Below are 24243 nucleotides of genomic sequence, written 5' to 3' on the forward strand. Positions count from 1 at the left end.
GCACTTTTGCGTGGAATTTTCCACACAGTTGCAACAAAAATCGAATGATGAGGTTTGGGATAACCAGCGCAAAGAGGCGGGGCATCCGTCACCATTTTGAGCCAATATAAACCCCGCTCGATCAGCCCAGGGAAATCATTCTATCGCTAGACGCCGAGGAGTGAACAACAACCTGGACCTGGAAGCAGATGGCCTGGAGGCCCAGAAGCAGTTGGCCGAAAAGCAGCAGGCAAGGAGCAGCCCAAGCGGAGGCAGGCCAGCCGGAATATTCTGGCCACAAGACCCGGAGTGGCCAGAACCCTCTGGGGTGTTCCGATGGAAGGCCATACAAGACTGGACATTATGGGTATCAAACTTCTTAGATTTTGATACTGGTGATGAAAATGGCCATTTTGACAGTATTGGCCACAACCTGGAGTGGCCGGTTCCCTCAGGGAGGTTCTCCCGGGAGGACATTTACCGAACCATACGATTTTGGGCAATATGAGTATCAAACGTCTTGGTTTTTGGTACTGGTAATTAAAATGGCCATTGGCCCATGGCCCACAATCTGGCCGGTGCTCTCAGGAAGGTTGTCCCGGGTGGACGTTTACCGAACCATACGATTGTGGACAATATGGGTATCAAAACTCATGGTTTTTAATACTGGAAATGATAATGGAAATTTTTAAAGTGGTGGCCAGTCCCCTAAGGAAGGTTCTCCCGGGAGACATTTACGGAACCAACGAGTTTTGGCAATATGGGTATTTTTGCTTTGCAAGACTTACTTTACTTACTTTACTTTTGTTGGCGCTACACCATTAGCTTGGCCTGCTGCACGATTCTCCGCCAACAAGCTCGGTCCATGGCTGCTTGCCTCCAGTTTTGCGGGGCACCCACTCTCTCTAAATCGTTCTCCACTTGGTCCACCCACCTCGCGCGTTGCACCCCCCTACGTCTTGTTCCTACCGGCTCCGACACAAACACCAACTTCGCAGGGTTGATCCTCTGGTTCCGCTGGCTCAATTGCTCGGGTCGCTCCGGCATCCTAGCAACATGACCCGCCCACTGCAACCGTCCAGCCTTCGCGACCTTCCGGATGCTTGGTTCGTTGTAGAGCTGCGCAAGCTCGTGGTTCATTCTCCGCCGCCATCCGTCGTTCTCAAATACGCCGCCGAAGATGGTCCTGAGCACTCGACGTTCGAAGACGCTTAGCGCTCGTAGGTCCTCCTCGAGCATTGTCCACGTCTCGTGCCCGTAGAGGACGACCGGTCTTATCAGCGACTTGTAGATGGAACACTTCGTATGTAGGGAGAATTTTCGGGACCTTAGGCTCTTGTGGAGACCGAAATAAGCACGACTTCCAGCGATGATGCGTCTCCGAATTTCCCTGCTGCAGCTGTTGTCCGACGTCACCAACGATCCGAGGTACACAAACTCCTCAACCACCTCAAATTCGTCGCCGTCGATCGTAACGCACGGTCCAATGCGAGCCCTAAGGGACTCGGTTCCTCCTGCCAGCAGGTACTTTGTCTTCGCCACATTCACCCTTAGCCCAACCTTTTCTGCTTCCCGCTTCAAGCCGGTGTACGCATCAGCAACCGCCTTGAGCGTTCTGCCAACAATGTCCATATCGTCGGCGTAGCAGATGAATTGGTTGGACTTGCTGAAGATCGTGCCCCGCATATTGAAGCCCGCTCGTCTCATAACACCTTCCAGTACTACATTGAAACAGAGGCAAGAAATCCCATCGCCTTGCCGAAGCCCCCCGAGTGAAGGAAACGAGTCCGATTCCGCACCCGATATCTTCACACAGCACCGAGCACCATCCATCGTCATTCTGGTCAGTCTTATCAGCTTCCCGGGAAAGCCGTTCTCGTCCATTATCTTCCATAGCTCTTCGCGATCGACTGAGTCGTACGCGGCTTTGAAGTCGATGAATAGGTGGTGCGTGGGGACTTGGTACTCGCGACACTTCTGGAGGATTTGTCGCACAGTGAAGATTTGGTCGGTCGTCGATCTCCCCACGACGAATCCGGCTTGATAGCTTCCAACAAAATCCTCTGCTATCGGCGATAGACGGCTGAAGAGGATCTGGGAGAACACTTTGTAGGCCGCGTTGAGTATTGTGATGGCACGGTAGTTCTCACAATCTAACTTGTCCCCCTTTTTGTAGATCGGGCATATTACTCCCTCTTTCCACTCCTCCGGTAGCTGTTCTGACTCCCAGATCCTGACTATCAAACTGTGCAAACAGGACACCAGCTTCTCCGGGCCCATCTTGATGAGTTCCGCACCGATACCATCCTTCCCAGCCGCTTTGTTGTTCTTCAGCTTCTTGATGGCATCCTTAACTTCCCTCAACGTGGGAACTGGCTCATCACCTTCTCCTGCTGCACCGATATAGTCCTCTCTTCTGCCGTCTTGGACCCCTGCCTCTGTTTCAGCACCATTCAGGTGTTCATCGAAGTGTTGCTTCCACCTGTCGATCACCTCGCGCTCGTCCGTCAATATCACTCCATCTTTATCCCGGCACATTTCGACTCGCGGTGTGAAGCCTTGGCGGGATCCGTTGAGTTTTTTGTAGAACTTGCGCGTCTCGTTTGAGCGATGCAGCTGCTCCATGTCCTCGAATTCCAACTCTTCGTGGTGGCGCACTTTCTCCCGGAAGAGCTGGTGCTGCTGCCTTCGCTTCTGTCCATACGCCTCTTCGTAATCACGGAGATTGTACTGCAGCATTGCCCTCCGTGCTGCATTCTTCTCCTCCAAAATCGCTCGGCACTCCTCGTCGAACCAATCGTTTCGTCGTCCTCGTTCCACAAATCCGATGGTGCTTTCCGCTGCGTTGGTGATGGCTGCCTTGACGCTCCTCCAGCAGTCCTCGAGGGGAGCTTCCAACAGCTCACCCTCCCCTGGCAACGCAGCCTCCAGCGAATGCGCGTACCGGGATGCGACTTCCGGTAACTTGAGCCGCTCCAGATCCAACCGCGGAGGGCGGCGGTACCGAACGCTTTTCGCTAGGGAAAGTCGTTGGCGCATTTTCACCATCACCAGATAGTGGTCCGAGTCGACGTTGGCGCCGCGATAGGTCCTGACGTCGATGATGTCGGAGAAGTGTCTGCCGTCGATTACGACGTGGTCGATTTGCGATTCCGTTCCTTGTGGCGATCTCCAGGTGTACTTATCTCGGAGGTTATGCTGGAAGCAGGTACTTCGTACGGCCATATTTTTGGAGGTGGCAAAGTCGATCAGTCGCAGGCCGTTTTCGTTCGTGCGTACGTGGGCGCTGAACTTTCCTATCACCGGTCTGAATTCCTCCTCCTGGCCAACCTGAGCATTAAAATCTCCGATGACGATTTTTACGTCATGTTTTGGGCAGCTGTTGTACGTCCAGTTCAGCTGCTCGTAAAATGCGTCCTTGTCGTCATCTTCGCTTCCTGAGTGCGGGCTGTGCACGTTTATGATGCTAATGTTGAAGAAACGGCCCTTAACCCTCAACACGCACATTCGGTCGGTGACCGGGGTCCACCCAATCACGCGATCGAGCATTTCGCCCAACACTATAAAGGCTGTCCCGAGCCTCTTTTTCTTGCCGCGGCTCTGGTAGATTCTACAACCCAATCTTTTGTACTCTCGTATCTCCTCCGCGCCTATCCAGCAAACCTCCTGCAACGCTACGATGCTGAACTTGCGGACTCTCAATATGTCGGAGAGTATGCGGATACTCCCGTCAAATCTGAGAGACCTGCAATTCCACGTCCCGAGCTTCCAATCGTGGGACCTCGTAAGAAGTCCAGTTCCGTGCCGATTGGTCCGGCTCGCATCGTGTGCTTCCTGCACTGGTGTTTTACGGCGGGTTCGTGTGGCCTGCACCAACCCCCTGTCTCGCCGGAGGACCATCGTGCCGGTCCCACGCCGACACAGGGACTTTCACTCAGCCGCCCCTAACCTGGGGTACAGACGCTGTTTCGAGCCGCCCCTAACCTGGGGAACAGACGCTCGGAGGGGGGGGGGGGTCAGCCAACTATAACCTGCAATGAGCCGCCCCTAACATGGGGAACAGACGCTCATGCGGGGGGAGGAGGCTGAACACCGGGTTTTCGAGCCGCCCCTAACCTGGGGAACAGACGCTCGAGGGGGGGGGGGGGTCGTTGGCGACACTTACCGCTTGGGCCGCCCCTAACGTGGGGAACAGACGCTTACGTGGCGAGAATGGGATCAACAACTCACAATTCCAGGCCGCCCCTAACCTGGGAAACAGACGCTTGGTGGGGAAGGGGGGGGGGTGCTTTTGGCGCGTACGTGGTACGGTGGACTCTTCCGCTTACTTCTTTTGTTATTTTATTTTATTTATTTATTTTTTTTTTTTTTTACAAAAACTTCTTCACTTTTTTTTTTTTTTGCCACCGCCGGTTCCGATTGGGCCCACTGTGCACTACTTTGCGCTTTCTCTTCTACACACAGTTCCCGCATCACAGACGACGACGACGACACCGGCCTCGCTTTGTCGTGTTTGCAGTACACGTTCCTGCACACAACACAACACAATACACGAAAACAGCGTTGACGACGACGACGATGCTTTTACGCTTCTTTTGTTTTCATTTTGCTGCCCGCGCGAAACCGAGATTTTGGCGAAATTATCTTCCTAATTTGCCTTGATCGCGGCAGTTAAATCGCCGGGTTTTCACTGTTCACGTATCGAGCACTGGTTCACACGCGGATTGAACGAACTTCGCGGCTCACTGACACGGATTACGCCGGTTAATCAAACTTTTTGGTGGGACCTGTCGAGAATACCGCTGTGCTCTCGTGCACGCACACCAACTCCATGCTTTGCAAGAGCAACACACAAAACAAAATGGTGGTCTGTTGCTCATGGAGAAAATGTCCGCTGTGAAAATAAATTATTTATTGAATTGCGCAAAAGAGGCGAAATGTATTTTTTTAATTTGAAAAGAAAAACTCTTTCGTGACATTTCGTATGACTTAAAAAAGACTTTTTTATGGTTTTTTGTGTGCTGTCAATCAGGAACACTCACGTTGGCCATGGATTTCTGGCAGCCAATCAAATCCTTTACGGAAATGATCCTTTCCTGGGGTTTTACTTTGATGAAAATTTGGGGGAAAATATTAACATTAATTTATACGCCAAGCGCCATAAGCTTTAAAAAATGCACCAAAAGCAATGCATGAATGATTTGAAACAATAACTCTTTCGTGAATTTTTCGTTGGCCCTGAAAATCGCCATTTTGTTAAATTGCAGCAGAAGTTGATTCTTGTGGCCATCTTCTCGAGCGTCCATCCAAGTAGGCCTTGTTTTTCTCCTTCGACGTCAATTTGGCACCAATTTCACATACACGCTGACGCTAGCGTGTTTATTCTTCTTGGAGCTCGCTCTCATTTTCCTTCAGTCGTTGTTTTTTTCCGCTGCTGCTGCTGCTGCTACGATGTTGTTGGTTCGAACGATGACGATGGAATGAACAAAATTGGCAAAAATGCTGCCTTTACGACTTCCCATCCCCACCAGTGCAACAGAAAGCGAATGACGTAGGAATGGGATAACCGACGCAAACGGGCGGGGCATCCGTCACCATTCTGAGCCAATATAACCCCGCTCGGTCAACCCTGGAAAATCATTCTATCGTTGGACACTGAGGAGTAAACAACAACCTGAACCTGGAAGCAGACGGCCTGGTGGTCCAGAAGCAGTTGGCTGAAAAGCAGCTGGCCTGGAGCAAGGAGCAGCCCAAGCGGAGGCAGGTCAACCGGATTTATTGGGAGCCACCAGAATATTCTGGCCACCAGACCCAGAGTGGCCAGATCCCTCAGGGGTGTTTTGATGAAGGCCATACGAGACTGGGCAATATGGGTATCAAACTTCTTGGATTTTGATACTGGTAATGAAAATGGCCATTATGACAGTATTGGCCACAATCTGGATTGGCCAGTGCCCTCAGGGAGGTTGTCCCGGGTGGACATTTACCGAACCATACGATTTTGAGCAATATGGATATAAAAATTTATGGTTTTCAATACTGGTAATGAATATAACCATTTCGATGGTATTGGCCACAACTTGGAGTGACCGGTGCCCTCAGGGAGGTTGTCCCGGGTGGACATTTAAAAAAACAATACGATTTTGGGCAATATGGGTATAAAAATTCATGGTTTTCAATACTGGTAATGAAAATGGACATTTTGACAGTATTGACCACAACTTGGAGTGGCCGGTGCCCTCAGGGAGGTTGTTCCGGGTGGACATTTACTGAACCATACGATTTTGGGTTTTCAATACTGGTAATGAAAATGGCCATTTTGACAGTATTGGCCACAACTTGGAGTGGCCGTTGCCCTAAAGGAAAGTTTTACCGGGGAGACATTTACTGAACCAACAAGTTTTGGCAAAATGGGTATAACAACTCATGGTTATCAATACTGGCCATTTCGAAAAAGGTGGCCACAATCTGGAGAAGCCGCTACCTCACGATTGTTCCGATTAGGGGAAAAACATCGAACCATACAGATATCATGGTTTTTGATACGGAGCATAAAGAGATATTTAGCGAATATATAAATCCAATAATGTTTTGATTTTATCTGACGCATAATTCAACAAAATGGCTTAATTTTAAAAGCTTTTCTGCTAAGTTCTTTGTCATACTGGTCATGTGTAACAGAACCACCTGCACCTTTTTTAAAACAAAATCGACAGTGAAATCTAACTGCGCTAGGTCTATGTTTGCAAGGAAGACCATTATAACCTACAAATCGAGTCGTTGTAAATTTATTTTTTTCGCACGTTTTGATGCATTGTTATATATTGGATTAAACTTTTAACGCTTTCATGCTTGAGTAAAAACACAATATTTAATTGTACTTAAAAGAAATCGAAAAAAAAACTTAAACTAATTAAAAGTTACAGATGGATTCTCAAAACCAAACTCAAAGATCCCGGTGGTATAATACAAAAGAGTGTGTATCACCAAAAATGCAATCTTCCTGCACCAGTGCCCTTACACCATCAACCCCTCGAATCGACATAAGCAGAGCTTCGTCTCATTCGTCGCATCATGACAGCAGAGACAGCAGCCCAGAAAATGTATTTGAACAGGTAAAACAATTTGTCTGACATACTTTTTTAGAAAGCCCTATCTACTTTTTTAGAAAGCCCTATCTGCAAGATTGTCATGTAAAAGTATTCATCTATCCAGATTTTTAAGCGAAGATGGCGTTACGAATGGTGCACGTCCGAAATGTCAAATCACGCAGTGGAACCAACATTACAAAACAATGGAGCACCCGCAGTCGAGCAGCTTTTGACAGTTCGCTCCATAAGAAATACATTGTAGAAAAAAGCAAAAACTGCTCGAATGGAAATGCTCCATTGTGCCATCCCATCTCATGCGCCGCACGTTTTAGACCCGAAGTTTTGGAAGTTGCGACCGTCGTTCGTTATCGCTTTCTTCAATTTCTCTCTCTTTTAACTGGCCTACAAAAAAATACAAAAATGACTGCTCAGATTCAACTCGAGGTGAATTTGGCCCTGACACACTATCTTTGAAAAAATCAAAATGCAAGTGATTCTGGGGACCCCAAACTTTATGCTTCCCCTCGAGTTGAGTCTGCGCAGAAATTTGGTTGGTCGGTGTAATCAGGACGAATGGGACGAACTGGGACAGCAGTTTTAACAAGGGTTTTAAGCATGGTTGTTAAACAATTTTGTGGTTTCGGGCAGAGTGGATCTAAAACTATAAAATTTGTTCATCTACTTCCAAATGCATTAAAACTGTTGTTCTGTTGTTACTGTAGTCCCGATTCGCCCTAATTCACGGTACTGAATTAGGTGCCACACAGAAAAGGTTTATTTTTAGTTTAATCTTCACTTCAATCGTTAATATTTTTTTCAATTATCTTTCCCTTCCCAACTAATGTGAACTTTGCCTTTGAATATTAGGTCGGAACTGGCACACTGCAAGATTCTGGTGTTCTTGGATATAGAGAAGAAGGGGCAATAGATCTTCGTAGTTCAACCGAGGAGTTACAATTTATGGAAATCGAAAAAGGGAGGACCGAGAAGGAAAAAGAGAAACCTACTGTTTCGGTAAAAGCAAGTTGAGCATTCAAATCTTTTTTATATATACATTCAATTGTATGTTTACAGAGATTTTCACCAAACTTATTCAAAATGGAAGAACAACAACAATTTTTGCTACATCGTCGGAAGGATTCTGCATGCTCGGAAGTTGCAGCATTTTTATGCATCTCCGGACGAACTAGTCGTATATCTAGTGTTGGAAGTCAAGGATCGGCTAATAGTAAGTTGTCAGTGTTATCTGGTGTATCAGGCATTTCCCGATCGCCATCTCCGCACCGTATGCTGCTAGAAACATCATTCTGTGGTCCCAAACCAATACCAGATATCACTGATGGTAGCATGCTGAGCAGTATTGAACCATCAACAGTAAAAACGCTTGAACAAGTAATTCTGTCGAGAAAGAGAGATCCTACTGAAGCTGTACTTGCTGAAGGTGTAAACATTGACCCATTGTATGCTGGCAGAAATACGGAAGAATTCTCACGGGAATCAGATATCAGAAGGCGTAAATCGGACAGTAATGCGAATACATTTCCTAAAGAAGACATTATTAACCCACCACAAACTAGTAGAAGTATATCTAACAAGCGATATATTCCACCGACCGATTTAAGTAAACCTATCGTAGGATTGATGCCAAGTGGAACAGAGTATATAAGAATTAAATTGAAACCTGATCATTGTTACAGCGATAACGGAATTGCTGACAATGAAAGAATCCTGGAAGATGATCAGAAAAAGCCGAATACATTAAATCTAGATAAAAGAAACACTGGTAAAATTAACTATAAGCAAAGTTATCAAACAAAATCCTTACGCGATAATGTAAGTCGGTCTCCATCACCATCAAATACTAATTTTTCGAGAAAAAGTTCCTTCTGCTCAATTTTCAAACTCAAAGATGCTGCTAGCCCAGACTCACCTAGAGTTTCTCATATAAGAAAAAAAAGTGGCACAAACTCTATGAACGAATATAGTGAGCGATCCCGTAGTAAAAGTAAGGAGCGTGATCCTGTGTCCATTAATACAACACCAAGCAAACAAAAATCGGTATTGGATATTTTTAAGCCGAAGAAAAATATATCCAAGTCAAAATCCCCATCGCCAATTGATTCACACCCGCGATGCAATACGACATCTATTTCCAATGATGAAGAAATCAACCCAAATAGGCCGCATTTAAAGTACTACGAAGCACCTTTGGACGGAAAGAGCATTCATATTCCATTGCATACGCCACCAGAAGAAAAACAATTCAAACCAGCACTCAACGAATTAAAGTCCATATTAAATCCTCAATCAATACAGCCAGTATCTGATGAAGTGTCTCCATCGGCTAGATCTGGAAAATTGAAAAACAACTGTACCGTCATTTACCACAATAGGCCTAAACCAATGCCACCATTAAAGTGTTATCGCATCGAAAATCCTGATGGTAGTATTACAATTCCTTTGAAGTCTCCTACAGAAGATAAAGAACGCGTAAGCATTTGGAGCATGGAAGTGCAGCGCAATAGCTCCCAAGATAGCCAGGATACAATTATTTCCGCTGCAGTGTCTCGAAATAATACTTCAATAAGAAAAGTTCCAAATGCATCACTCCCAGCTGATGCCGGTAACGTGGAAATCCATCCCAAATCCGCCGAAAAAGACTCCAGTCATGGTATGATATCCTCTCCTAAAATTTCCGAAATGTCAACTAAAGAAAAGAAACAATTGTTATTTTCAATGAAAATGGGATCCGGAAGCCAGGAACAAGTTTTCTCTACACAATTTAGTATATCTAAAACCGAAAGTCAGTGTAGTCAACTATCTGAGCCCGCAACTGATACCAATATTCAACTAGATACCAATAAAACAGAACAAACTTCGTCTTCGTCAGCAAATGTGGGAAATAAAAAAGATGTTGTTAAGAGACGAAGCTTAAAAGAGAAAATACCAACACCAGATAAATCATTGGATTTTTATCGACATTCGCGTTATATAGAGAATCCAGAAGAAATTTTAAGTATTCAATCGCAGGAAAATAGCGAAGGGTATAAACATGAATGCAGTGCAAGATTTGATGAAGAAAAAGGCGAATCGCGAGACAAAAATCATTCTACTAATCAAGATCCAGAATCAAGCAATGCACTCATAATACACAATAGAAAATCAATATTATCCAATGATGAACGTGGTATTTCATCGGAAAGCGAAAAAGATTCTGAAATTGATTCAACTTTTACCAATGACAGAGTTCATACTAGCATGATGACAGTAGAAGATCATGAAAGTGCAGGATTAGTACTGCAGGAATCTTTCGAGGATGAATTGCCCTACATACCTACAACGCTGCCAGAGGAACGTGCAATAGGAGTAAAGCTAATACCCATGAAGGAGCGTGCTTCAATGGAAATGAAAACATGCCCCCTAGAGAGACCTCGATCCACAACTCCAATATATCCTTCATCATTAGATAATTATTGTGGTATCAAACAATCAAACGATGATACTGATGGTGTTTTTTCTCGAAATGAAAAGCTTAGAATAAGCTTACCAAAAAAACACGATGCAATTTTGGAGAGACCACCCAAAAACAGATCACCGCGTAAATCATCACTTTCATCTGTTAAAAATTGGTTTGAATTTGCCGAGCAATTCAATAGTAATTGTGGACAAACTTGCAGTGACAATGGCGTATCGACAACAAAACCATTAAACACAGAAGGAGAGCCTCCTCCTCTACCACCACGAAAAATGAATACACCCAAATGGATTGACTTTGAGAATATTCCTGAGAAACGATCTCAACCTAAACAAGTTGCGTCAGTTTCTCAAACTGTTTCCACCGGTGACAAAAATGTTACCGAAGGAGTATTATACAGTTATGTAAAGCCTGAAGAATGCCAATGTGAGTGCCATGAAAGTGAAAGAGATGGGGATAAACAGTCTACATACCTACAATCTGATGCAGAAGATATACAACCATTGCTGCTACAAAACTTGCCTGAAGATTCTGCTAAAAGGAGGTAATTTTTCATACAAAAGCTGTCAGGCTGTCACATTTTTGCCTTCCTCACTGAGGAAAGGCTATAAAATCACTCGAAAATTGAACTTCTTAAATACGCCTCATAGGTATACCTTCACGTATACCTATCGACTCAGAATAATTTTTGAGCAAATGTCTGTGGGGATGTGTGTAGACATGACCAGACCAGACCAAAATCCATGATAAAGCTGTCAGATAAAATCTGTCAGACCAAGACTGTCAGACCAAAGAGTAAAAAGTAAACAATCTTGGTAATCGGTGCACACAAAAGAAAATTTGAAAAATAATTTCATTTTTTCAATTCAATAACTAGTTTTGGACTGCAAAATTAAATGTACGCCAGGAAATTATTAAATAGTGCGTTGTCCTGTACACCGACGATTAAATAAGCAGTTAAGAGCCTTATTCGTCCTCTTTAAATTTTGATCGCGTTTTTGGTTTACACCTGAACAATCTTGAAATTATATATGCGGATTTGTGATTCCTCTCGTTCCATCATTCCCTTGCCGACGAAACAACTGTTGATCAATGCCGTCTGGGAACTCCTAACGGAACGGGAAGAGGAAGCCTTTGTCGCAAAGATGCATGTTCGGAGACAGTTCTACCCCGTGCCTGAAATCCCTGCGCCGAAGCCGCTTACAAAATTGAAATAAAAATCGGTAAAACAAAGGGTATCAAGTAGCGAGCCTGCATCAAGAAGGTACGACGAGGTGTTGGACAAATCGGTTCCCACTTACAGCTACCAGCGGTTCAAGGCTGAAAAAGAGACGGATTGGGTGGTTGAGGTGCCCTAGAATTCGAAACCCAACAAGGACGAAACGATATTTGCGCATTGACAGGTAAGCCAAGATCAAAATCGCCTGGGTGACAGCTGGTGACTGCTGCCAACGTCGCCAAGGCGTCGACGGCGTCGGTCGGAGAGTTCCAGGAGAAGCTGACCAACGAAGGAACGCGTAATCGGCGTGAAGCAAAAGCGCGCCCAATCACGCTGCCGGGCGAGAAGAAACGTAACCTGGAGATTGTCAGCAAGGTGCTGAAAAAGAAGCCACTGGTGACACTGGAGCTGCTGTCCACAAGAAGAAGTTGAACTGCTGGAGCAACATAGGCTGCCACAAAGAAGCACGCCACAAAGAAGGTCGCCACCACCGTGGGTGAGAAGAAGGCCATCGAGGCCAAGGTGCAGAAGGGTACCACTCAGATTCATGTCATCACTCTGCCGGGGGTCTAGGTATGATTTTGGAGCAAAATAAATAAGTAAATACAAACACACAATAAAAAACGCATAATTCGCTTAGTCTCTGGTAAAAATAAGAAAAGATCGGAGCAACTGCTTCAGTTGTCCCCCTCCAGTCCCACGACGATTTTCTTCTCCGAGTTTTAGAAGGGATGCAACCGGATGATACAGCGACTCTTCTTAGAATTTTTTGTGACGACTACGATTTCGGTGTGCTGGCACTTCGCTGGCTTTTAGAACCGCTCAAACCTCCTGCTGCCCATCTCAACTTGCTGGAATGACGAAAGACCTTCTCCTTGATCCCGCTGAACTCGCAAGCAATGTGAGCGGTGTGGCAATCCAGCACTGGGCTGTATCCGTTGTAGATCTGACCGGGGTGGTGAGTTCGGCGACGTATCCACGACGCAGTTCCTTGACGGACACATTTTTGGCGTTGTCTCTGGGCACGGCCCCCAGCAGGGCTTTTTCGTGCATTTCGACAGACTTGACTTCAGCGGTCAGGATGACCGGGGCGAAGACGATGGCGATACCAGGCTTGTTCACACCGGTTTCCGTTCCAGTGTCTTGCGAACCTTCGTGGTGAACGGACACTAGAGCTGCGGTATTTTTTACTACCTAAGCTCAGAGTTATTTCAAACAAAATTCACAGTCTTTTTAAAGACTACCTGAGTTACTTTCCAAAATTCTAAACAGTCTTTTCAAGACTAACCCCACCTGAAATTTTGTTGTATTTTACAAACGAAGCCATCTTTTTAAGAGAACTTTGCTTGCAAAATGCGTCAAAACAAAGGTAAACGCAAATCTTCTGAAGATTTGGTCGTTACGTCGGTGAAGCGTTTGAACGCTAAATCGGCTAACGGAAACAGAAAAAGAAAACAACCTCATCCGAGGTCTGATTCTGATTCTGAAAGTGAGGTCAATCCTCCAATTCCATTGGCAAATAGTTTCGGTGTTTTATCCGAAACTGTTGACAAGGATCCTTCTCCTCGTACTGAGCCTTCTGCCGTCGAGAAACGAGTAAAGGCTCCGCCAATTGTAGTGACTTCCGTCTCCGATTTGGCCAGCTTTCGAACGCAACTGAAGAATTGCAAGGAAACTTGCAATTTGAAGGTTTCGTTCCAGCTTGGTCGAAGAGGAGAATGTCGCTTGTTGACGGAATCTTTACAAGATCACCAAACTTTTGTTGGTTATTTGAAAAACCACAAACACAATTTCTACACGTATGAGACCAAGAATGCTCGTCCATTCAAGGCGGTCCTGAAAGGTCTCTCCAACGACTTGTCGGTGGATGAGATCAAAAACGAACTTAAGGTGTTGCTTGGCTTTGCCCCATCCCAAGTAATACCAATGAAGAAAAAATCAAACGGAAATATTTCTCGCTTTGGTTTGACTTCACAATTTTATCTGATTCATTTCAACAGAAATGAAATCAACAATTTGAAACTTTTGGACAAAGTTCAGTTTTTGTTCCATGTACGGGTAAAGTGGGAGCATTTTAAGAAACATGGCGGTAATGGCCAGAATCTGACCCAGTGCCGGCGTTGCCAGGCATTCGGTCACGGTACTGATCATTGCGCCATGATTCCAAAATGCATGGTTTGCGGGGATTCTTCTCACGACAAGGACAATTGTCCCGTGAAAGAAGTCACCCAATTTAAATGTGCAAATTGTGGTGGAAATCACAAATCAAATTTCTGGGATTGCCCCATCAGAAAAAAGGTTTTGGATTCTCGTGCTAAGCATCAGCCGAAAACCAAACCGAAATTTTCTCAAAGTCAGGTTGTACCTGCATCTTTAAATCAAACGTTCGTGCTGTCTCACTCGAACAATACCCCTACCATGGAAAAGTTAGGTAACACTAATGGTATTTCTTATGCCAACGTCGTTTCGGGTTCGGGTTCATCCACGAATTTTAAATCCTCTACCAATCTTCCTGAAATTGGGCAGGTACCTCAAATTTCATTTGAAAATTTTTCTGCTGGCAACGCTTTGGGATCTTCTGATCTCGGCGATGTTACGTTTGAAAAAATGACTTTTTTGCAAAACTCACTGTTTGGTTTGATTCAAACAATGAGTAATGCTACATCCATGATGGAAGCAATCCAGATTGGATTAAAATTTGCGAATGATGTTGTTCTTACCCTGAAGTTTAATCATGGATCTAAGTAATTCCATCAATATTATGAATTTTAATGCTCGCTCTTTAAAAGCGAAAGAAAATGAATTTTTCAACTTTTTACGAGTTCATAACGTGCATGTTGCTGTTATAACCGAAACATTTTTAAAAACTGGCACTTATTTGAAAAGTGATCCAGATTATAAAGTTATAACCAATAACAGAATGAATCGAAATGGCGGTGGAGTTGCAATAGTTATCCCCCGTAGTATGACTTATAGTACGTTACGTGACTTTAAGTTAAAAGTTATTGAAAGTTTGGGCATTGAACTTGAAACTTCTTTTGGGAAAATTATGATTGCAGCTGCATATTTGCCGTTCCAATGCACTGGGGAAAATAAAAATTATTTCAAAGGGGATTTGAATAAACTTACTCGGCATAGATCTCGATTTTTGATCATCGGTGATTTTAATGCCAAACACCAATCTTGGAATAATTCAAAAGTAAATTCCAATGGTAAAATTCTGTTCAGAGATTGCACTTCTGGTCTTTATTCGGTTTTATACCCGAATGGGCCAACTTGCTTTTCTTCTGTTAGAAACCCATCAACAATTGATTTGGTTTTGACAAATCAAAGTCAGTATTGTGGTCCTTTACCCAAGTAACATTTTCAGTTTTGTACCTATCTTGAGGAGAGATTGAAGTTATCTTAGCTAAAAATGACCATAAAGCCATTTTATCTCCAGGACAACAATAAATCAGCATTAAACCTGAGTTAAGAGCAAAGTGGACTATTTTAGGAGGTTATCATGACCATTTATTAGGAGTCATCTAAAACTCATCAGCATAGACATTGATTTTTAAAACACTCTGCAGGTGTATTTAATTGCTTAAATAAAACTTATGCTCAAGCTTCTTAAATTTATAACCGCACAGAAGAGGTTTTCAAGACTGAAATAAACTTTCATTAAAGATGTTTTCTCTCGTTGAAGATAAAATTGATTTGTCGAAGGAAAATCAGTTCTAATTATAATCTCGTTAAATTCAATAATTCTTTATGAAATAAATCACAAATGGCCAATGAAAAAAGATTAAATTATATTGATAACTATAAAATAATATCAAAATAATAAATTACTGTGACTTTACGCAGCCGTTCTAACTGAAAAATTCTTGCCATCAAAATTTCACTGGTCAGTTTTCTTAGATACCTCGAAAAAATATGCATCGAAGGCATGAATCGTTCAAAATTGCATCGATTTTTTATTTTGATGGACCGATTAATTATTTTTTTTCTGAAAAATCAACATGGCTTCCATTTTTGGCCGTTGCTTTTTCGTGTTAATATGGCTGAACTCATAAAAACTATTCTCTCTTACTCAAAGCAGTTATTAGGGCCATTTTTCTTAAGAAGCTCTTGTACAAGAAACTTTAAGAGCTTTGTTTCTTGCGAAGCTCTTGTTCAAGATTAAGCAAGAACATGTAGACTGCAGTGAGCTTTAAGGCGATTTTAACCAAGAGCAAAAGGCGTAGTACTGCGACCGTAGCGCATGCGAATTTTAGTTAGCAGGAGGTAGATCCAAAACGTTTTTTATGGTTATTTTTTCATCGTTGGATAAAAAACAAAATACATTTTTTTTTCATATTCTTTATTCATTTATTTGATTGGGATCATCATAAGTTTTCCTCGCATAAAGGAATTTACCGTCGACACAACAACACTGATTTTAATAAACAACACTAGACCAACGTTAAAACACTAGCACTCCGCGACGAATTTATCCGCTTCTCGGAACGCCTTATCCAGCTTATCCTCGAAAGGCTCTGACGGACAAACGGATGGCCTAACTGATGATTTGTAGCTTGTCGATTCTGCGCGTCGGCTTCACGGTAGCTACGGAATCGGCGCCCATGATGATTCTCGTGTTACTCGATCAACACGTGCCGGAAAAAAACATCTACTGCCCATGCATGTCAATGGACCAAATCGGCATGTACTCGATCACCCTCGGATAGGTGTACTCCGTTACATCCGCGCTGGAGCCGGAAACGGGCGAAAAGTATCACTTGTTTACCGGGATCACAAATTTTGGTAAAAGTTTCTTTGACACTAAACCGACCGACTGTACAAAAAATGTGATTTGACAGATCAAGTTCAAATAATCTGGAAATATGCTTTCATAGAACAGAGTAGTTTTAATTTAGTTTCAAAGCAGTTTTGACAATGCTTAAAAGTCTTATAAATAACCTCTCTGGGATAGCTTTAAGAGAAACAATGAAGTGTGATATAAAACTATGTTCCATGCTCTTAAAGTATTCTTAAAGATATTTTTAAAACTTTCGTATCATAAACCCAGCAAGTTTTGATCAATGTTTTCATAAAACAGAAAAGCAAATTTCAAACCTTTTATAAAACCTGTTAAGAAGTAAAGGCACTTGGGTAGTGACTCATGCTGATTTTGATTCTGATCACCTTCCAGTAACATTTTCACTTTCTCATGAAGCAGTTACCAGACCCAATAGTTCTGTTTTTAATTACCACAAAGCTAATTGGGACAGGTATCAGCATCATATTGAGAACAATTTAAATCATGATTTTGTTTTAGAAACCAAAGCTGATATTGATTCAGCCTTGGAATCTTTAACTAATGCAATTTTGGATGCTAGGAATATTGCTATTCCTAAAGTCCAAGTCAAATTTGATTCTCCCATTATTGATGACGATCTTCAGCTTCTGATTCGTCTGAAAAATGTTCGCCGAAGACAGTATCAACGTTCTCGTGATCCTGCACTGAAGCGAATTCAAAAAGATTTGCAAAAGGTTATTGACCACAGATTCACTCTCCTGCGAAATGAAAAGTTCGCAAGAGATGTCGAACAAATTAAACCTTATTCCAAACCATTTTGGAAACTTTCAAAGGTTCTTAAGAAACCTCAAAAACCAATCCCTTCTTTAAAAGATGGTGATAATATTCTATTAACTAATGGGGAGAAAGCTCAAAAACTTGCTCAGCAGTTTGAGAGTGCCCATAATTTCAACTTGAATGTTTTGAGTCCTATTGAAGATCAAATTTCAATAGAATTTCAGAATATTGTTGAACAAGAATTTTCATCAGATGAAGTTTTTAATACGGATCTGAATGAAATAAAATCTATTATCAAAAAATTTAAAAATATGAAAGCCCCTGGTGAGGATGGCATTTTTTACATTTTAATTAATAAATTACCAGAAGCAACTTTAAGTAGCTTGGTCAAAATTTGCAACAAATGTTTTGATTTGGCATATTTTCCCAGTAGTTGGAAAAATGCCAAAGTAGTTCCGATTTTGAAACCGGACAAAAATCCTGCCGAAGCTTCAAGCTATCGGCCCATTAGTTTGCTTTCATCTATTAGTAAATTATTCGAAAGAATAATTCTTAATAGAATGATGACGCACATTAATGAAAATTCAATTTTCGCTGATGAGCAGTTTGGATTTCGCCTTGGGCATTCAACTACTCATCAGTTGTTGAGAGTTTCAAATTTAATTCGAAGCAACAAATCTGAGGGCTATTCTACTGGCGCTGCTCTTCTAGACATAGAAAAAGCATTTGACAGTGTTTGGCATAAAGGTTTGATTGCGAAATTGAAAAGGTTTAATTTTCCGATTTATATCGTGAAAATTATTCAAAATTATTTGACGGATCGTACTCTACAGGTATGTTATCAGAACAGCAAATCTGATCAACTACCTGTACGTGCTGGCGTCCCTCAAGGAAGCATTTTGGGTCCAATTTTATACAATATTTTTACTTCTGACTTGCCTGATTTGCCCCCAGGATGTCAGAAATCACTTTTTGCTGATGATACAAGCATCTCCGCCAAAGGTAGAAGCCTTCGTGTCATCACAAGAAGATTACAAAAAAGCTTGGATATTTTCAATTCTTATTTGAAAGAATGGAAAATTACTCCAAATTCTGCAAAAACTCAACTTATTATTTTCCCTCACAAACCAAGGGCTGATTTTCTTAAACCAAAAAGTCATCACATTATAAAGATGAATGAGGTAAATTTAAAGTGGGAGGATAAAGTGAAATATCTTGGACTTGCTTTTGACAAAAACCTTACTTACAAGGATCACATTGAAAGTATCCAGGTTAAATGTAACAAATATATTAAATGTTTGTATCCACTTATAAACAGGAATTCTAGACTTTGTCTCAAGAATAAACTGTTAATTTATAAACAAATTTTCAGACCTGCCATGCTTTATGCTGTGCCGATCTGGACAAGCTGTTGCTTAACCAGGAAGAAAAAACTTCAGAGGATTCAGAACAAAATTCTGAAAATGATTCTGAAACTTCCTCCCTGGTTCAGCACCAGTGAACTTCATCAATTAGCCGAAGTTGACACTTTGGATGTTATGTCCAATAAGATAATTGATGCATTTCGACAAAAATCATTGCAGTCTTCAGCTGCATTGATCCGCTCTTTATATAGTTTATAAGTTAGTTTTAAGGTATCCCTTTTCCCTTTTGTACATGTAGGACCTCCTACATTTGAAATCACTGAATAGCGAAAGCTACAATATTTCATGAATAAATGAAAGTTGCTAGTATTTAAAATTGAGGTGAAAAGTCATCGATTGTGATTGGACACTCAAAAATATTTTAACTGAATGAATGTACATGGAAAAGAAAAACTGAATAAATATAAATTAAAAAAAAAAAAAACCGGTTTCCGTTCCCGGGGGCAGATGTAGGGGCATGTCGGTGGGGTCCGTGGAGCACTTGCCGTCAGCCCTCTGGCGCTTGATGGCCTTTGCTTGAAACAAGTGCATCTTGGTGGACGGTTCCAGCATGTTATCTCCGTGCCATCCGGAGATAGGCAAGATAGCGACGGTGGCCGGGTTGTAGCCAATCTTCTTGATGTAGGACGAAACTGAGCAATTCTCTACCAAAACCGGAAATGGATTTTATTTGTATTTTTTTATTTGGCTCAAACTTTGTAGGGGCCTTCCCTATGACCAAATATGCTATTTTGTGTCATTGGTTCACCCATACAAGTCTCCATACAATTTTGGCAGCTGTCCATACAAAAATGGTAAGTAAATATTCAAACAGCTGTAACTTTTGAGTGAATTTTCTGATCAATTTGGTGTCTTCGGCAAAGTTGTAGGTATTGTTGAGGACTTTTGAGAAAAAAATAGGTACACGGAAAAAAAAAAATTTGCAGATTTTTTTATCAACTTTTTTTTCACTAAAACTCAATTTCCCAAAATACGTATTTTTTGATTTTCGAGGTTTTTTGATATGTTTTAGGGGACAAAAATCCGCAACTTTTGAGCCATAGAGAAACATGGTCAAAAAATCTGCCGCCGAGTTATGAATTTTTGAAAAAAATAGTGATTTTTGGAAAAAATCGGAGTTTCATGCAAAAACAAGTTTGACATTACTTTTTAATGCAATATTGAATATTACGCCCATTTAAAATGCTAGTCTTGATTTAAAAATTTTCAAAATATTTTTTTCGAAAAAATCAGAAAATTTCACGAATGTTTCATGTATTAACATTGAAAATCGGACCATTAGTTGCTGATATATCGTCATTAGAAAATGGTGTGTTTTTTGGTGATATTAAAAAACTTCAATTTTCGTGTATCTTTTGACAAAGGACTTTGTCTTAAAGCTCTATCTGCGGTGTCAATGCAAAATTTTTCGAAAATGTAGCGTTACCGTCGCAAGCCCTCGGCGTGACATTCTGTTTCTGTTGCGTAGATGCCGTGAAAACTATTTAAGCTAAAAGTTAGCCTCTGGAGGATTTAGTGTCCATCAGACTTTCATCAAAGACGGACCTTACGTTGGGAATTTTATTGCTCACACACACACACGCAGGTGGTGCACGAACTTGAGAGGAGGTCCAAGAAGTTATTGACGGTAGCCAGAACGGTCACCGGAATACCGAAATTATTGGGAACAATTTGGTAGGATATCGGCCACACCCGGTGTGGCCAGTGCCCTGAGGGAAGGTTCTACCGGGAGGACATTTACGGAACCATACAAATTTGGGCAATATGGGTATCAAAATTCATGGTTTTTGATACTGGTAATGAAAATGACCCATGAATTTTGATACCCATATTGCCCAAATTTGTATGGTTCCGTGAATGTCCTCCCGGTAGAACCTTCCCTCAGGGCAATGGCCACTCCGGGTGAGTGGCCATTGCCCTGAGGGAAGGTTCTACCGGGAGGACATTCACGGAACCATACAAATTTGGGCAATATGGGTATCAAAATTCATGGTTTTTGATACTGGTAATGAAAATGACCATTTTGGCAGGATTGGCCACACCCGGAGTGGCCATTGCCCTGAGGGAAGGTTCTACCGGGAGGACATTTACGGAACCATACAAATTTGGGCAATATGGGTATCAAAATTCATGGTTTTTGATACTGGTGATGAAAATGGCCATTTTGGCAGAATTGGCCACACCCGGAGCGGCCAGTGCCCTGAGGGAAGGTTCTACCGGGAGGACATTTACGGAACCATACGACTTGGGGCAATATGCGTATCAAAATTCATGGTTTTTGATACTGGTGATGAAAATGGCCATTTTGGCAGGATTGGCCACACCCGGAGTGGCCATTGCCCTGAGGGAAGGTTCTACCGGGAGGACATTTACGGAACCATACAAATTTGGGCAATATGGGTATCAAAATTCATGGTTTTTGATACTGGTAATGAAAATGGCCATTTTGGCAGGATTGGCCACACCCGGAGTGGCCATTGCCCTGAGGGAAGGTTCTACCGGGAGGACATTCACGGAACCATACAAATTTGGGCAATATGGGTATCAAAATTCATGGTTTTTGATACTGGTAATGAAAATGACCATTTTGGCAGGATTGGCCACACCCGGAGTGGCCATTGCCCTGAGGGAAGGTTCTACCGGGAGGACATTTACGGAACCATACAAATTTGGGCAATATGGGTATCAAAATTCATGGTTTTTGATACTGGTAATGAAAATGGCCATTTTGGCAGGATTGGCCACACCCGGAGTGGCCATTGCCCTGAGGGAAGGTTCTACCGGGAGGACATTTACGGAACCATACAAATTTGGGCAATATGGGTATCAAAATTCATGGTTTTTGATACTGGTGATGAAAATGGCCATTTTGGCAGAATTGGCCACACCCGGAGCGGCCAGTGCCCTGAGGGAAGGTTCTACCGGGAGGACATTTACGGAACCATACGACTTGGGGCAATATGCGTATCAAAATTCATGGTTTTTGATACTGGTGATGAAAATGGCCATTTTGGCAGGATTGGCCACACCCGGAGTGGCCATTGCCCTGAGGGAAGGTTCTACCGGGAGGACATTTACGGAACCATACAAATTTGGGCAATATGGGTATCAAAATTCATGGTTTTTGATACTGGTAATGAAAATGGCCATTTTGGCAGGATTGGCCACACCCGGAGTGGCCATTGCCCTGAGGGAAGGTTCTACCGGGAGGACATTTACGGAACCATACAAATTTGGGCAATATGGGTATCAAAATTCATGGTTTTTGATACTGGTGATGAAAATGGCCATTTTGCCAGAATTGGCCACACCCGGAGCGGCCAGTGCCCTGAGGGAAGGTTCTACCGGGAGGACATTTACGGAACCATACAAATTTGGGCAATATGGGTATCAAAATTCATGGTTTTTGATACTGGTAATGAAAATTACCATTTTGGCAGGATTGGCCACACCCGGAGTGGCCATTGCCCTGAGGGAAGATTCTACCGGGAGGACATTTACGGAACCATACAAATTTGGGCAATATGGGTATCAAAATTCATGGTTTTTGATACTGGTGATAAAAATGGCCATTTTGGCAGGATTGGCCACACCCGGAGTGGCCATTGCCCTGAGGGAAGGTTCTACCGGGAGGACATTTACGAAACCATACAAATTTGGGCAATATGGGTATCAAAATTCATGGTTTTTGATACTGGTAATGAAAATGGCCATTTTGGCAGGATTGACCACACCCGGAGTGGCCATTGCCCTGAGGGAAGGTTCTACCGGGAGGACATTTACGGAACCATACGACTTGGGGCAATATGCGTATCAAAATTCATGGTTTTTGATACTGGTGATGAAAATGGCCATTTTGGCAGGATTGGCCACACCCGGAGTGGCCATTGCCCTGAGGGAAGGTTCTACCGGGAGAACATTTACGGAACCATACGTCTTGGGGCAATATGTGTATCAAAATTCATGGTTTTTGATACTGGTGATGAAAATGGCCATTTTGGCAGAATTGGCCACACCCGGAGCGGCCAGTGCCCTGAGGGAAGGTTCTACCGGGAGGACATTTACGGAACCATACAAATTTGGGCAATATGGGTATCAAAATTCATGGTTTTTGATACTGGTGATGAAAATGGCCATTTTGCCAGAATTGGCCATACCCGGAGCGGCCAGTGCCCTGAGGGAAGGTTCTACCGGGAGGACATTTACGGAACCATACAAATTTGGGCAATATGGGTATCAAAATTCATGGTTTTTGATACTGGTAATGAAAATTACCATTTTGGCAGGATTGGCCACACCCGGAGTGGCCATTGCCCTGAGGGAAGATTCTACCGGGAGGACATTTACGGAACCATACAAATTTGGGCAATATGGGTATCAAAATTCATGGTTTTTTATACTGGTGATGAAAATGGCCATTTTGGCAGGATTGGCCATACCCGGAGTGGCCATTGCCCTGAGGGAAGGTTCTACCGGGAGGACATTTACGAAACCATACAAATTTGGGCAATATGGGTATCAAAATTCATGGTTTTTGATACTGGTAATGAAAATGGCCATTTTGGCAGGATTGACCACACCCGGAGTGGCCATTGCCCTGAGGGAAGGTTCTACCGGGAGAACATTTACGGAACCATACGACTTGGGGCAATATGCGTATCAAAATTCATGGTTTTTGATACTGGTGATGAAAATGGCCATTTTGGCAGGATTGGCCACACCCGGAGTGGCCATTGCCCTGAGGGAAGGTTCTACCGGGAGGACATTTACGGAACCATACAAATTTGGGCAATATGCGTATCAAAATTCATGGTTTTTGATACTGGTGATGAAAATGGCCATTTTGGCAGGATTGGCCACACCCGGAGCGGCCAGTGCCCTGAGGGAAGGTTCTACCGGGAGGACATTTACGGAACCATACGACTTGGGGCAATATGCGTATCAAAATTCATGGTTTTTGATACTGGTGATGAAAATGGCCATTTTGGCAGGATTGACCACACCCGGAGTGGCCATTGCCCTGAGGGAGAACATTTACGGAACCATACGTCTTGGGGCAATATGCGTATCAAAATTCATGGTTTTTGATACTGGTGATGAAAATGGCCATTTTGGCAGAATTGGCCACACCCGGAGTGGCCATTGCCCTGAGGGAAGGTTCTACCGGGAGGACATTTACGGAACCATACAAATTTGGGCAATATGGGTATCAAAATTCATGGTTTTTGATACTGGTAATGAAAATGGCCATTTTGGCAGGATTGACCACACCCGGAGTGGCCATTGCCCTGAGGGAAGGTTCTACCGGGAGGACATTTACGGAACCATACGACTTGGGGCAATATGGGTATCAAAATACATGGTTTTTGATACTGGTGATAAAAATGGCCATTTTGGCAGGATTGGCCACACCCGGAGTGGCCATTGCCCTGAGGGAAGGTTCTACCGGGAGGACATTAATCGAACCATACGACTTGGGGCAATATGGGTATCAA

General features: G+C 43.0%; 1 protein-coding gene and 2 pseudogenes across 1 annotated transcript; 1 reads left to right on the forward strand and 2 right to left on the reverse strand.

Annotated features, from left to right (window-relative positions):
- Window positions 1–2339: 2339 nt before the first annotated feature.
- Window positions 2340–3879, reverse strand: LOC120417938 (craniofacial development protein 2-like). Its single transcript, XM_039580174.1, has 2 exons — window positions 2473–3879; window positions 2340–2417 (listed from the first exon to the last, which is right to left on the reverse strand). Exons 1-2 carry the CDS (start codon window positions 3877–3879, stop codon window positions 2340–2342), a joined length of 1485 nt encoding a protein of 494 aa, XP_039436108.1.
- Window positions 3880–11576: 7697 nt separating this feature from the next.
- LOC120417951 (ribosome biogenesis regulatory protein homolog) lies at window positions 11577–12196 on the forward strand (annotated as a pseudogene).
- Window positions 12197–12542: 346 nt separating this feature from the next.
- On the reverse strand, window positions 12543–19300 carry LOC120417939 (elongation factor 1-alpha-like; annotated as a pseudogene).
- Between the last annotated feature and the right edge of the window lie 4943 nt (window positions 19301–24243).

Source organism: Culex pipiens, chromosome 2, assembly GCF_016801865.2.
Source record: "Culex pipiens pallens isolate TS chromosome 2, TS_CPP_V2, whole genome shotgun sequence".
Classification (NCBI taxonomy): domain Eukaryota; kingdom Metazoa; phylum Arthropoda; class Insecta; order Diptera; family Culicidae; genus Culex; species Culex pipiens.